At 37.6% G+C, this 14,141-nt stretch overlaps 1 protein-coding gene across 7 annotated transcripts in view; it reads right to left on the bottom strand.

Annotated features, from left to right (window-relative positions):
- caskin1 (CASK interacting protein 1) overlaps positions 1-14,141 on the bottom strand; it is a 107,088-nt gene that overhangs the window by 35,661 nt on the left and 57,286 nt on the right. For all 7 annotated transcript variants that reach the window (XM_067382241.1, XM_067382243.1, XM_067382247.1 and 4 more), the window contains exon 2: positions 11,859-11,910. In XM_067382241.1, coding sequence (XP_067238342.1) covers positions 11,859-11,910 — 52 coding nt within the window. The remainder of the gene's footprint in view (positions 1-11,858; positions 11,911-14,141) is intronic.

Raw genomic sequence — 14,141 nt, 5'->3', positions numbered from 1 at the left:
GTAAGGTTAACCAAAAGGCCTGGTAAGCATAAATAGATAATACAAGAATAATATGTTGGAAAGGATTAATCATAGAAATAACCATAAAAGAAAAATCATAATAATCACAAGCATATAATTTTCTTTCCGCATACACCAATAATGTTACAAAAAATTTCTATGCTGTTCTTTTGAACTTTTTATTCATCAAAGAATACTGAAAAATGTTTGGCCGTTTCCACAAAAATATTAAGTAGCACAACTGTTGATAATAATCAGAAATGTTTCTTGAGCATCAAATCATCATATTAGACTGATTTCTGAAGGATCACTGAAGACTGGAGTAATGATGCTGAAAATACAGCTTTGACATCAAAGGAATAAATTACACTTTAAAAAGTTATTTTAAATTGTAATAATATTTCACAATATTATCATTTTTACAGTATTTTTTTCATCAAATAAATGTAGCTTTGGAGGATACATAGGAAATATAGCAGAAGATACATAGAAAATTGTGTTGACCGCAAACTTATAAATGATTCAAAATGTGAAAAATATGTATAGAAAAATAATATAATGTATAATGTAATTATTATATTTTTCAAATGTGGAAATAAATGTACTATGTGACTTTGACTCACAAAAGAGACATATATTACACACACACCCCTGAGTTATCCGATACCGGAAGAAAAAATGTGCCCTCAAGCCACACGTAATCAATTTATCAACACTTCAATATTTATAACTATCACAAACTTGTCTGCACCCTCTTAGAAATGTCACAGTACTAGCAAGATTTGGCAGCCATGTTAAATAAACACAAACTACCTCCAATGGGTTCCAGCAGAGCCATGACACTACAAGCTCTGTAGACTGTATACTGACCTCCACATTTCACTGGTAATTTGAAAGGTTCAAATGGAATAAACTGTTACTCCTCCATCAGTGATCTCACACTTTGATTTTTGGCAGACACGTCAGCTGAAACATGGGTAATAATCCACGCACATCTACTGCTCTATTGGCTCCTCCGCCTCTTAAAACATTTATCTCCAACAAAATGTCATTAAACGAGACAAAGACATTCCTACGTTGCCGGTGCTGGCAGTATCCGTTTCTGAAATGTTTCAGCTTTGCTGTTTCTCAGTTGTTCTTTCTTTGTAACACTTTCTTATGAAGGCAGGTTTCATATTGTTTTATTAAAGGGAGAGGCAGCAAAATGACAGGCTCTTCCTTGCTCATAAATCAAATTCCCACCATTGCTCCTCTATTGCTCCCATTTAAAGGAAATGATCTCAGATTAGAAAGAACATTAAGCCCCTTATGAGAACACTTCAGATTTATTATCACAAGATGTCTGTTATCTCTATTACCGAAGAGAGCAGGCAAGAGGGGTCTTACAGTACATATGGATGTCATAATGTGTGTATGACATACCTGTAAAATGTAATTTGCTCAAATTTGATTGGCCAAAAAGGTGGGAAAACAGCTGTCGCACTACTCACTCTGTTGTTTGGCGACACTGAACTAGAGAAAAAATATCTGAAAATATAATATTTTCAGCATCATTACTCCAGTCTTCAGAGTCACATGATCCTTCAGAAATCATTATGATGATTTGCTGCTCAAGAACCATTTCTTATTAATGGTGCTAATTTTTTTTGTCTAAACTGTGATAATGTTATTTTCTTTGATGAATAGCAAGTTCAAAAGAACAGCGAGTTTCGTTCCATTACACTCTAAAAAATGCTGAGTTAAAAACAACCCAAGTTGGGTTAAATATGGACAAACCCAGCAGGTTGGGTTAAAAGGCACCCATTATGCCCTCTTTCACATGATGTAATATAAGTCTCTGGTCTGGTCAAGTTTCAGCTTAAAATACCCCACAAATTTGCCCCTATTTAGGGGTAAGCAAAAACACGCCTTTTACTATATTACCATATTGCTGGCTAAAAAAATAAATCCAAATTGGTTGAAAAAAATGGTTGGGTGAAAACAACCCAATCCCTGATTCCATATTTAACCCAGCAGTTTTTAGAGTGTAACCTTGTCTGATAGCTGCTCAAAATGAATTGGCCAATGACAGCCATGTTTTTTGAGATATGTCAATAATATGCTGAATCTCATTTCGGAGGCTGCGTCCTCCGGAGGTCGCATTTGAAGGCTGCATGCGCCATCAAGGATGTCTTATTTAAAAAAAGTATCCAGAATAAAATGAACTGTTATTCCTCGTGAAGTGTAAAATACTGTAATTTCTTTCTTACTTTGCAATCTAACAGTTACTTTTCTTATATGAGACCACCCCGATGAAGTATGCAGCCTTCAAATGCAACCTCCAGAGGACGCAGGCTTTGAAATAATACGCAGCTACAGTCCTCATAGACAATCACGGCACATGAGACAAAGACACTGCATGCCAATTTTCAAGTAAATCAGACTAACGGAGAAGTAGATATAGCCATTTTAATGTTTTTTTTTTCTTGTTATAGCGCCATCAAGTGGCCAGTCGCCGCGTCCTTTTTCACACAACCACAGAATGAGCTCTTACAAAGTTGTGCTGAGTTTGGTGGAAATATCTCAATCCGTTTACAATTTATAGCCATTTTGATAAAGTGGCTCAACCCACTTCAAACGTTTTACTGGCCCTTAGGGACCGTGAAGGAAAATTTCAAGAATCTTGCTGCACTGGTTTGGTTCCGATCGGGTCAAAAACCTAGTTCGCAGAAGTAGGTTTTTCAAAAAATCCAAAATACCTGAAAATTTTAACAATTACTGCACAACAGGGTTTCAATGCTATGCACTTGAACCCATAAAAACAACAACAACAACAAAAGCCATTGCTTTTTAAATAAAGCAACATATAGTCTTAGTGCTATTGTAACCCCACAAATCACAGACATACTAGAACCCCTTTCAAATTTCAACAGAACAGAACATTACTGTCAATTTTGATTAATTTTATGCATCCTTGCTGAATAAAAGTACTCATTACTTGCAAACATTTTTGCTACCTATGCTCATATGAAAATTTTTTAAATTAATGTCATCTTTAAAAAAGTGAGTTGTATGGCTTTAAAGCAACTCACAGTATGGCTTTCACTGAATTGATTTGTTCTGTTATATTGATTGGCAGCAATAACAGGAACCCTTAGTATATTAAAAATCTTAAGATGACGAACTGCATGGGAGAAAATGCAGAGTTGCAGTTCATAAAAAGAAAAATCATAATTAACTGATTGGGTTTAGACAGAACAATTAAGACTTTATTAATGCTCACTGAAATGAATTCAATAAAAGAACAGCATCATTAATCCTGCCATTGAGCTGCATCTGCACAAGCTGTGTGTTTTGAAGACATCAGCAAGATGCAGGTTTATAGAGGAAGTCATTTTTGATCATCAAAATACTGTTATTACACTGACTCCCACTATTGCACACACTGTTCTCTCAAAAAACTGTAATTTTTCCCTCCATTGTATGAACTGCTGAGCATGACTTTTATCAAGCTATAAAAAGACAACATTGGCTTAAAATAAATAACTAAATAAATTATCATGTTTTTTTCAGCCACTTATCATATTGAGCCAGGTCTCATTGGCTTCAAAAGTGAGAGAGAAATATGAGTCAGTGCATGAAAGTGAACAAGAATGTTTTTTTCACAAGATTTGTTCAAGAAAAAAACAGATTGATTATTAAGTTATGATTATGTCTCTACCACATGAAAGTTCTCTAATTAAACAGCTTTAGCTCAGGAGATAATGTTCAAATCTGCTTTGTTCGTCATTTAGAAAACACTTAGGATGCAAATGCATGAGGAGAATTGTTTCAGTTGTGCTTTGTAAATCAATTCAACGACTCACTTAAAAGCACATAAAAATGACCATTTGTCACCTCTTGCTAGTGTAAATATTTAACTAAAAAAATGGACACAGAACGAATCAATGAATGAATCTGAACAAACTCGAAACACTCAAAATGTCACAGTGAGGAAATTTTCACACTGGTATATGGGCCTATAATTTGTGGGCACCAGGGAGCCGTTATCAATATGCGGGGTATTGAAATAGCTTATCAATGTGCGCTCGCTTTTTATTTTAACTTTTGAATTCATGATCACGTGTACTCCGTCTATAGGGAGCACCGGTACCAACTGCACATTTTACAAGACATTTTACAAGACATACAAGACACTCAGGGTCTGTTGCGCACCAAATCCTCTGCCATCATCTTGTCAATCATCTCTCACATCGTCACTGTGTGATGCAACAGCTCTTGTTGTAAGAAGCAGAGCAGACGCTTTCAGTTAATAAATGTTGCATCCGTTGTCCAACTGAACTAAATGGTTTTTATTTCAGTAAAAAAACAAAATGATAGTGCCGGCGGTGCCACAGTGAGCAAGTAATGTAATCAGCGTATGGCTGAAAACCGCGTAACACCGGTAAAAGCCTAATCCTAGAATCAAAATCCCCACCACCAAAACTGAATATACCATTAAATTTATGTGTACGTTCTGTAGCTCTATCATGTGTGGGCTATTCTAGAATTTCAGTCTTAGCTTCTTACCTGAAATGAGCTGTTGTGCCTGAGAGAAATATGTATTGCTTCAAAAGTGAAGTTAGATTTTTTTTTTTTTTTTTTTATGGGGCTGATTAATCTGAGATATTTATGTGAGCGCAGATAAAAGAAGAGAACAAAGCCCCCTTAAACATTGTCTAGGAACCCTATGGTTATCAGGTCATGTGGGACAGACTTTGAATCCACCTGGAAGAAATGGACAAGCATGTTTGGTATGATCCATAGCTGTTATGGTACGTGGTTGAGACAATCAGAGACGTGTGAGATGCAGCAGGAGAGATGAAACGGTAAGATTATCTCGCTGAACACAGCCTCACAGCAGATGGCAGTCATGTTGCAATGTTTCTCAAGCTCATTTCAAATAGAGCTTATCTTAGAATCCACTGAAAGCCTCCTATTTTGCTGGGCTTCAACTCTTGACCGCAATGAAAGTGTGTATTTGTGTGGCTGTCAGTACCAATGACCTTCACACTGAGTGCCTGTGGCACTGAGAAGCACTGCCTTCACAAATCTGTCTAAAACATTGTCACAACAAGCCTTTAAATCAAGCCTTAGTGTGCGCCCCATCTAAAGAACCTTTGTTTTTAATGTTCCTGCAGACACCCACCAGAACGTTCTACCACAGGGCTGAGGATCCTTCTATCAGCATCATGCACCTCACATTCCTCACGCTACATTTCTGCTGTTTCTCTCAAGATACTGATGCATCTTAAAATGCTCTGGAAAACACTCTGAAAAAAATGTGCTTCATGTGGTATCATCTATGAATTAATTGATTTTATTCAAATAATAATATGTTTTTTAACATTACTGAATCAACCTAAATATATTAGGTTATACCAACAAAACTAAAATTAAGGGTAAGATTAGATAGAAATAGCTCTTTAACACAACAATTGCAAGTTACCACTTTTTACAGTGCAGGTCTGACATAAACATAGATTCAAATACAATAATGATAATAATAACATTATTTTAATTAGAGGTGCCTGTGACTCATTACCATTAATCTTCCTAAAACAACTTCATCCAGACAAAACTTTCCCACACATGCTATAGACATCAGAGATCAGCATTACAAATCTCCCCAAGACTCACTGAAACTTAAGACATACAGTAAGCAAACCTAGTAACACCATTACACCCACAACACCCTAACAACTACAAAAAGCACCTTGAAACCCTAAAGGTGATGATACACGGGGCAACTTTTTGAGCAATGTTGTTTGGGCACTTTCCCATTGAGAATGAGCAACAAATTGCTTTCTGGATACTTTAGATCGGTGGCGGGCAATTTTTTGACATCCTCTAATCAGATTGCCAGCAGACGATCACGTGACCGGCTTGGAGGTTTCAGAAAAAATTCAAACAAGATGGCGGCCTCTTAGCGGCAGTGAAGCGAAGAAAAGGTGTGTGAACTTTTATCTTTTTATTTCGGTAAGTTGTCATGTGTTAACCCAAAGCAGTGAATTTACCTCATTTAATGCTTAAAATACCAACAGATGTCCAATTTAATGTGAATAGGCTGTAATTTAGCCATCGAATGTTTTCAGTAAAATACAAAAAAAAGCACGTGCCATTTAATGTCTGCAGTGGTGTAGGCTGTAGGGCATATGGCACATGAAAGTAGCTTCTGACGCGATTGACAAGGGTTCGAATCCGCCTTTGCCAAACTCGCTCTTCTCCCTATTCCTTATCGGGAAGACATTTATATTTAATAAAAATCAAGAAAATTTGTGAAAAATTTAAATAAAGTGCCTAACAAGTGTTTATAATAAGGTTGGCAATAGATTTGCTCCTCTCTGATAGGTTGCTACTACGGCTGGGCATTTTGTCAGTAAAGCCGGTTCCCTGATTACCACTAATGCGCGTGACAATCGCATGCGATATATTGCCCAGCCCTAGTTGCTATCAACTGACTGTTGCCCTAATTAGTTACCCTGTGTCTCACCAGTGCCCAGCAACATTGCTCAGAAAGTTGCCCCATGTATCATCACCTTAAAGCAACTGACTAAATAATGCCCTAGCAACCACCTAAAACACCATTGCAACAACTTAGCAATGCACTCTAGCAACCACCTATAACATCATTGCAATCACAAAGAAAACTCTAGCAACCATTTAGCAATGCCATAGTGACCACCCAGAACCCCCAGTAACTGCTTAGTAACACCCTAGAGCACCAAAGCAACCATTTTGCAATGCCCTAGCAACCACAAAAAAATTCTAACATCCACTTAGCAATGTCCTAGTTACCACCTAGAACTCTATAGCAATCGCCACAGCAATGCCCCAGTGACCACCCAGCAATCGCCTAGCAATGCTGGAACATTGGAACATGTATGCTAAGCTATGGTTAAGACAATTTATTTATTTTTTTTATAATTCAAGACATTGTAGCTGTACCTTCATTAATCCCATGGTGTGAGATGTTAAAGTGATTGCAGGGGAAGATGTTGATGTGTGACTGTCATTTCAAGGCTAGATGGACCACTACCCATATTAACCTCAGCGAAGAGCGTCTAGCCTGCATTCCATTTTCTCACTGCCGCTATATTCTCCACTCAGCAGACAACATAATTTTAACTTTGTGTAGAAAGCAATAGTCCATGGAGAAGGAGTTAATATGCAAGTCATTTATCTTGCTGATTCAAATGTGAGCCTGGCCTGAGCAAGGCTGCATGTGTAAATACACACCATGTGAGGATTCAGGCTGCACAGAGGTATCTGTCGGTTTAGAGTTACAGCTTTCATTTCCTTAAAACCCATGAAGCAGAGCTGTGATGAATGCCGCCGTTGTTCAGTGACAGTGATCAATAGAAGAGATTTTTTAATTATTCTGCTGGTTTCACAGCTTGACAAATTACGGCAAAATAAAACAGGCTTTGATCTTTGGATCTCTGGGCTAAAAGCAAGACAGGCCCTGCCGTATTCTGGTTCATTTGAGATAGTATGACTAGTGGGTGTGTTGTTTTGGGTAGTTTTGTTAGATAATGTTTGTGTATTTTTGTCTGACTGCATATGTGTGAGAGTGCGTCAGTGTGAGTTTGCCTGTCCGTCTGCGCATGTGAGAATCTGTGAGTATTTGTGGCTGCCTGCCCATCCACTGTGTGCACGAGTGCGTTTTTATATGTGAGGTGCAAATTCTGTGAAATTCTGTCTCCGTGCTCCATCACACTGCCGATACTGGCTGAAGAATAGACTGTGCTCCACTGACTACAGACACACACACACACACACACACACAAAATAAAAATAAATAAAAATAGGGAGCTATTGGCTCCTTAAAAAAAGTGATATATTCTATTTACACTAAGTGACAAATGCAGCATTATCTTAGCGATATGCCATTTACACTAACGTCGTGTCTAAACCAGATGCGACTTTTTTCAAGTCGCATCGCACCGCAACAGTTTAAAACTGTCTACACTGAACGTAGAACGGGGAATCCGTTTACTGTCTGGAATTTGTTGCATCGTGCCGCATCCAGTGTAGACAATAACTCTGATTATAATGGGTTCTATTATCTTTTGACACGTCGCGCCGCTCGTGTTCGGTGTAGACACGGTTTAAGTGAAAATAGCAATTGACCCTTCGCAAAGACCCGCCCCCCTTAGTTACCGTTGCTTTGTCAGACAAGCCATGGCGCTGTCAAGCCACACACAGTGAAAAATACATCGCGGAGCAAAGAGGACACTGACCACACGTCGACAGAGCAGGTTACTTATCATATTAAACAAAGTCCCAGCTTTCAAACTGTGTAGTTTTTTGAACAATAAAAAACATTTTGTGGCTCTTTAATGTGTCGTGATAGATTGTTGTAGCGCCTCAGATCAAGAGGCTCGTGAACCAATCATCTCTTCCTACTAGTTCATAGCATCAAATAAACATGAATGACCATGAGAAGGAATGTTGCTTCAAACAACATTTAGTACATTTACAGGATGCAATAATATCATAGAGTGTAAATGATTATATTTATTAAAATTATTAAATGGATGCTGCTTTATTGGGAGAATAAAAACCCTACCTACACCTTCCCCTAACCCTACCCAATAAACATTTTTAAAGAGGTGGTTGATTATGATTTCACTTTTTTAACTTTATTTAGTGTGTAATGTTGCTGTTAGAGCATAAAGTTCAAAGCAAAGGGAGATATTTTATTTTTAAAAAATTCTCTGTTTAAGGACTACAACAAACGGCTGGTAAGGACTACAATGAGCTTCTTCACAGGTTGGTGACATCACTAACCCTAAAATGTACATAAACCCTGCCCCAGAGAACACGCAACAAAGGGGTGAGGCCATGTTACTGCATTACAGTATGTAACACAAATGCAATAGCATGTCATAAAGGCAAGATGACAACATAAGTTATAACCGTAATTAAACTAAACTATACCTGTCTTCATCTATCTTCATGCATCATATATTCTCTGGCCCTGTAGGATCTTACAACAGTTCCCACATGAGCGATTAATAGATTATATGACAGAATATGCTATTCAATGACTTTAAGATAGTTAACTTCACATCAGCTACATAAATTCATCAACTAACCGTTCAGAAGTGTCCTGTTGCATTCTACATGTTGTCACTTCTTCTTGAGTCTCTCCATCATTGTCTGACTCCGGTTTGAACATAAAAGGCTGAACAGTTTGTGTCATTTTCAGTGAGTCTGCATGAGATAATCAGCGCTGCTAACATGAGCTCTTGAAACTCCGCCCCCTTCTTGGGAGCAGCAGCTCATTTGCATTTAAAGGGACACACACAAAAACGGAGCAAAAACATAGAACATTACTTTAATATAAAATAAATGCGAGCTCGGCAAAAGGTGGATTTGAACCCACGGCGATTGCGTTAAAAGCTAGGTCTGCGAGCCTTACTCACCTCTGCTGCGCCATTGAAAACACTGAATTCCATGCGTCTTTTTGAAAACTTGAGTGGCCCAACCAGACATTGGTAGGCAGAGCAAGTGTAAATAGCGTGTGTAAGGATGCTATTTATACTTAGTAAACACACCGTAAAAAAAATATAAAATGTTTTTTTAGTTGACAAATTATGGTATTGCTAGATGAAGATGGTTGTTCCAACATGTTCTCCGACCAATACGCCTATATAGGTTGTTTGTCACTTCCCTGAAATATGACCCATAGGAGCGTTTACTAAAGTTGTGCCCCTATCGACAACAGGACACTTTCATTTTAATGCATTGTACTCTTTTATCTGCATCATATTTCTGGTTTCGTGTAGCTCAATTGGCATTGCAATATATAACAACATGCGATCATGTGATCATGCGATCATGGGTACGATCCCAGGGAACGCCTGTGCTCATAAAGTGTATATGCACTATAAATCCCTAAGGGTAGGTTTAGGGGTGGGGTGGGTGTAGTTGTTAATAAACAAAATGAGTTTTGCTAAATGGAAATAGGAAAAATTGAGTAAAAAGTCCACACATTTCATTTAAATGAACACACATTTTGATTGGTAACGACAGTCATACGTAACATGACAATGTCATTATTATTACGCCAGCTTAATTTTAAACTAAATAAGGTCAGGTGGAATTTTTTTTTGGAGGACAGTCTTGGTTGTTCAGTCAATTGAGAACTTAGCAACAGCTCTGAATGATTCAGTGTCTGGCTGAATTAAATGGCTAACACACAACTGGATCATTAAAAAGAATCAGTTCATAAGAATCATTTGTTGCTGAGCGTGCACTGTGTTCATTGTTTTTTAACGAGATAATATCTGATGAAGTCACAGAGAATCTGTTAAAATCCTGGTTCCAATAGTATTGAATCCCTATTTTTTTATTCCATTGTTTTATTCAGCTGTGTCAACAGAAATAATTGACCATGCAGCACTAGAAACACTGGTGCTTTAATCCAGGTCTCTTTCTGTTCTTTGACAAACCACAAACCACCATTTGCTTTATGTCTCAACACAGAGGCTTCTTTTCAGTTGTGCTGGACTCTAGTACTCTAGTACTATAAAACTATAGTAGAGCGCATGATTGAAAACCAATATGTACGTCAGTCTTTATGCAACATTCTACAGGAGATATGGAACAAAGCAGCCCAACAAATGTCTGATTCATCTCTATGAAGCTAACACAAATAACACACTGCCACAAATAACACAATGCTCTCTGCCACTGAAACAAACTAGATAAAACTAAAGAAACATCAAGTACGGCTGAAAAAATTATTGAATGTGGCATAAACAATTTGGATGAGAGCAAATATGTCTGTCATACTCTCATAATCTAGTTAGACTTTATCAGCAATCTACATAAAAATGTCACCGTGCAATGTACAGTCCCAAAGAGCACTTGGATGCTTAAGCCACATTTAAAAGGTATACCACAAAATCCTGAGCTCTCTATGACCATCTGTGGTTGAAACATAAAATTGTATCAGGACTTTATTTTTATTGTTTGTGGACATTTCCCGCCAAATCAGATCCAACAGCTCTGAATATAAAACATTACTGAAGGATTATCGTAAAGCAATAACTCTTTTTTTATGTACTAATATTTTGTTTATTTCTAACTAAAGATTAAATAATAAATCATTTATAGTGTACCTTTAAAAAGTGTTATAAAACAACAAATGATTACATCAAAAACAACAGATATAGTAACATGTTCCACTACCATTTGACAGCCCAAAAAAGTTAACATACTTTTGTTTAAATTTGAGCAGTATATCCATCCTTTCACAACTCAAAATCTAACAAACATCTTTTCATGTTTGGACTGAAAAGTGGGTTTGTGATTCAGTACTGTATAGTAATTAAGCATATACCCCCGGTTTCACAGACAAGGCTTAAGTTAGTCCTAGACTAAAATGCATGTTTGAGCTGTTTTAACTGAAAGAAACTTATCTTAAAATATGTCCCTGCCATTGTTTTTTCTCAAAATGCACACAAGTTATGTTTTTTTCTAGTGTACGCTTATAAAAGCCACTTAAATATCCTAATTGAACTAAGGCCTAATCCTGGCTTAGGCTAAGCCCTGTCTGTGAAACCGGGCCATAATGTTTAAATTAAAGAGCAGTTATGGTTCAAAACGATTCTGTAATGTATATGGATCTGAACTGGATACAGAACAGAGCAGATATAGACAAGAGAGAGACTGACTGGGAAAGAGACTTGGATAAAAGTTTTTCTAAACCAACAAGTGCACATAAGCTCTGGCAAATCCCGAGGATATTTGGCAGTCAGACAAGAACAATCATGTTTACAAGAGTCTACCACATGGAGCCATATAAAGTCCTTATATGTCCCACTCACCCATCAGTGTCCTGGAAGTTGACATTCACCTTCTTGGCAGAGCCCAGCAATTCTAAAGAAAAAAGAAAGGGAAAGAAGGATAAGTATTTTTAAAAATCAACAATAGTACACTGTGGGATTAAGGACATTTCACAGCATGTTCTATGATACTAGGGTTTTATATACAGTTTTTGTAGCAAAAAGTAGCAACATTTGCACAGATGAGTGTTTGAGACCAGTACATCTTATTTAAGGCCTGAATTTCATATTTGCATTGGAAAATTCTCTATTTTAGGATTGTCATTTTAAGGGCATGTGTGACTGAGCAGCTTTTGAATTTGTACTAGAATACTGTGTGTGTACTAGAGCTTGACCAGCAGTCAAAATGACACACCCTGTACCTAAAACTCTGCACTGCATTACAACTTCCAACTGAAAATGCCTTGAAATAGGACTATGATCATTTTTGGTGCATAATCAACTATTGAAATGTATACTTTTACATAAACATCACATAATCTTCATAGTTTGGCTGTAATAATTAGAGAGGAGAATCATTCTTCTCAGCTGTGTGGGTCTGAACTATTGTTCAGTACTGTCACTTACCCATGCATCCTTGTCACACACAGAAAACCAAATACTTTTGCTGTCATTTGAGGTTATACACCATGACCATTTTTAGTCTGCATTCAAATAGACCTGCGTAAATGGATGGCAAACTGTCCTGTTTCCCAGCAGACATGGGGAAGAATGCTTTGCCTGTCTCTAGGGGCCGTTCACTACATCAGCACAGCCATAAAGAGACTCTGTGGAGGACTGAATACTGGTGTAGCACCAGGACCAGGACCAGGATGCAGGTTTAATATGATGCTTCCGGTTTCCCCCACAATCTTCCTTGTCTATGACCAAGATGCTGGGTTAGGCTCAAGCCCCCCATGACCCTAATAAGGAAAAAGCGATGAATATATAGCTATGTACTCCAATCACGACTTATGCAGAGACAAGATTTAGGCCCCAAAAAGTACTATTAAAGGATTAGTTCACTTTCAAATTAAAAATTTACTCACCCCCATGTCATCCAAGATGTTCATGTCTTTCCTTCTTCAGTCGAAAAGAAATTAAGGTTTTTGATGAAAACATTCCAGGATTTTTCTCCATATAGTTGAGTGTATTACTGCCCTTCACAGGTCAAAGTTTGAACTAAATTGTCATATACAATATGCTAGTGCAAGTATATAACAATTTAGTTCAAACTTTGACTTTTTTAGAAAATGAGTGATGGTTTCTCTAGATAAGACCCTTATTCCTCGTCTGGGATCATGTAGAATGTTTTGAAGCTGCACTGAAACTGTAATTTTGACCTTCAACCGTTCGGGCTCCATTGAAGTCCACTATATGGAGAAAAATCCTGGAATGTTTTCGTGAAAAACTTTAATTTCTTTTCGACTGAAGAAAGACATGAACATCTTGGATGACATGGGGGTGAGTAAATTTTCAGGAAATTTTAATTTGAAAGTGAACTAATCCTTTAAAACATTCTTCCAAGTACTCAACACAGCAACAATGGCTCAACCACTGGCATGCATTTGAGATGGGTTCTGTTTGATCAACCAATGGCAGACAGGATGAATGTTCACAGTGTCCATTCATTCAAAGCCTGTGGCTTTGGCTTTGCAGATTTAACTGGTCTGTAGGTGATAAAATCTTTAACACCTGGTAAAAGGGCTTCTATTTGGCCTATAATATGAGCGGTGGAATTTGGAAGCAGATCAGAATATGCCATATGAGGTCCGTATTCCATCTGGAGTGGAGCTGCTCGCAGCCATCTACATCAGTCAGCCTGAATACAGGGCTGTTTTCAACAGCTGCTGCTCAGTGTGACAGAGAACATCTGTGTGTCATTTTCTGCTCTGTTTTTAACTCTTTCACCTCTCGGGCCTGGCCTAATGTGTCCAAACAGAGCAGAGTGGGAACTGATATTAAATAAAACACAGGGATGGAGTAAGTCCCGAGTAAATGGCTGCCTGTGTTTATGGGAAACATGCATGCTTCTATTTCAAAAAATAAATGTTACAGAGGAGAATTTCTATCTATAGTGAGCTGCTGATTTTGGTCTGTTTATCAACCTTTGTCTCTGAAATCAGACCTTCAGATGAAAGGTACTGTACGTATTTTAGAACTGATGGCTGTGTGAAAAGTGCAGACTCTATTTTCACATCTTTTATCAATTATTCAGTTGTTTACATCAATAGGATGACCTATTACTGATGTCTATTTTGTTTTTTAATAGTGGGAAATAGTGGT

The sequence above is a fragment of the Chanodichthys erythropterus genome, chromosome 3 (assembly GCF_024489055.1).
Source record: "Chanodichthys erythropterus isolate Z2021 chromosome 3, ASM2448905v1, whole genome shotgun sequence".
Lineage (NCBI taxonomy): Eukaryota > Metazoa > Chordata > Actinopteri > Cypriniformes > Xenocyprididae > Chanodichthys > Chanodichthys erythropterus.
This window is presented reverse-complemented; position numbering and strand designations above follow the sequence as displayed.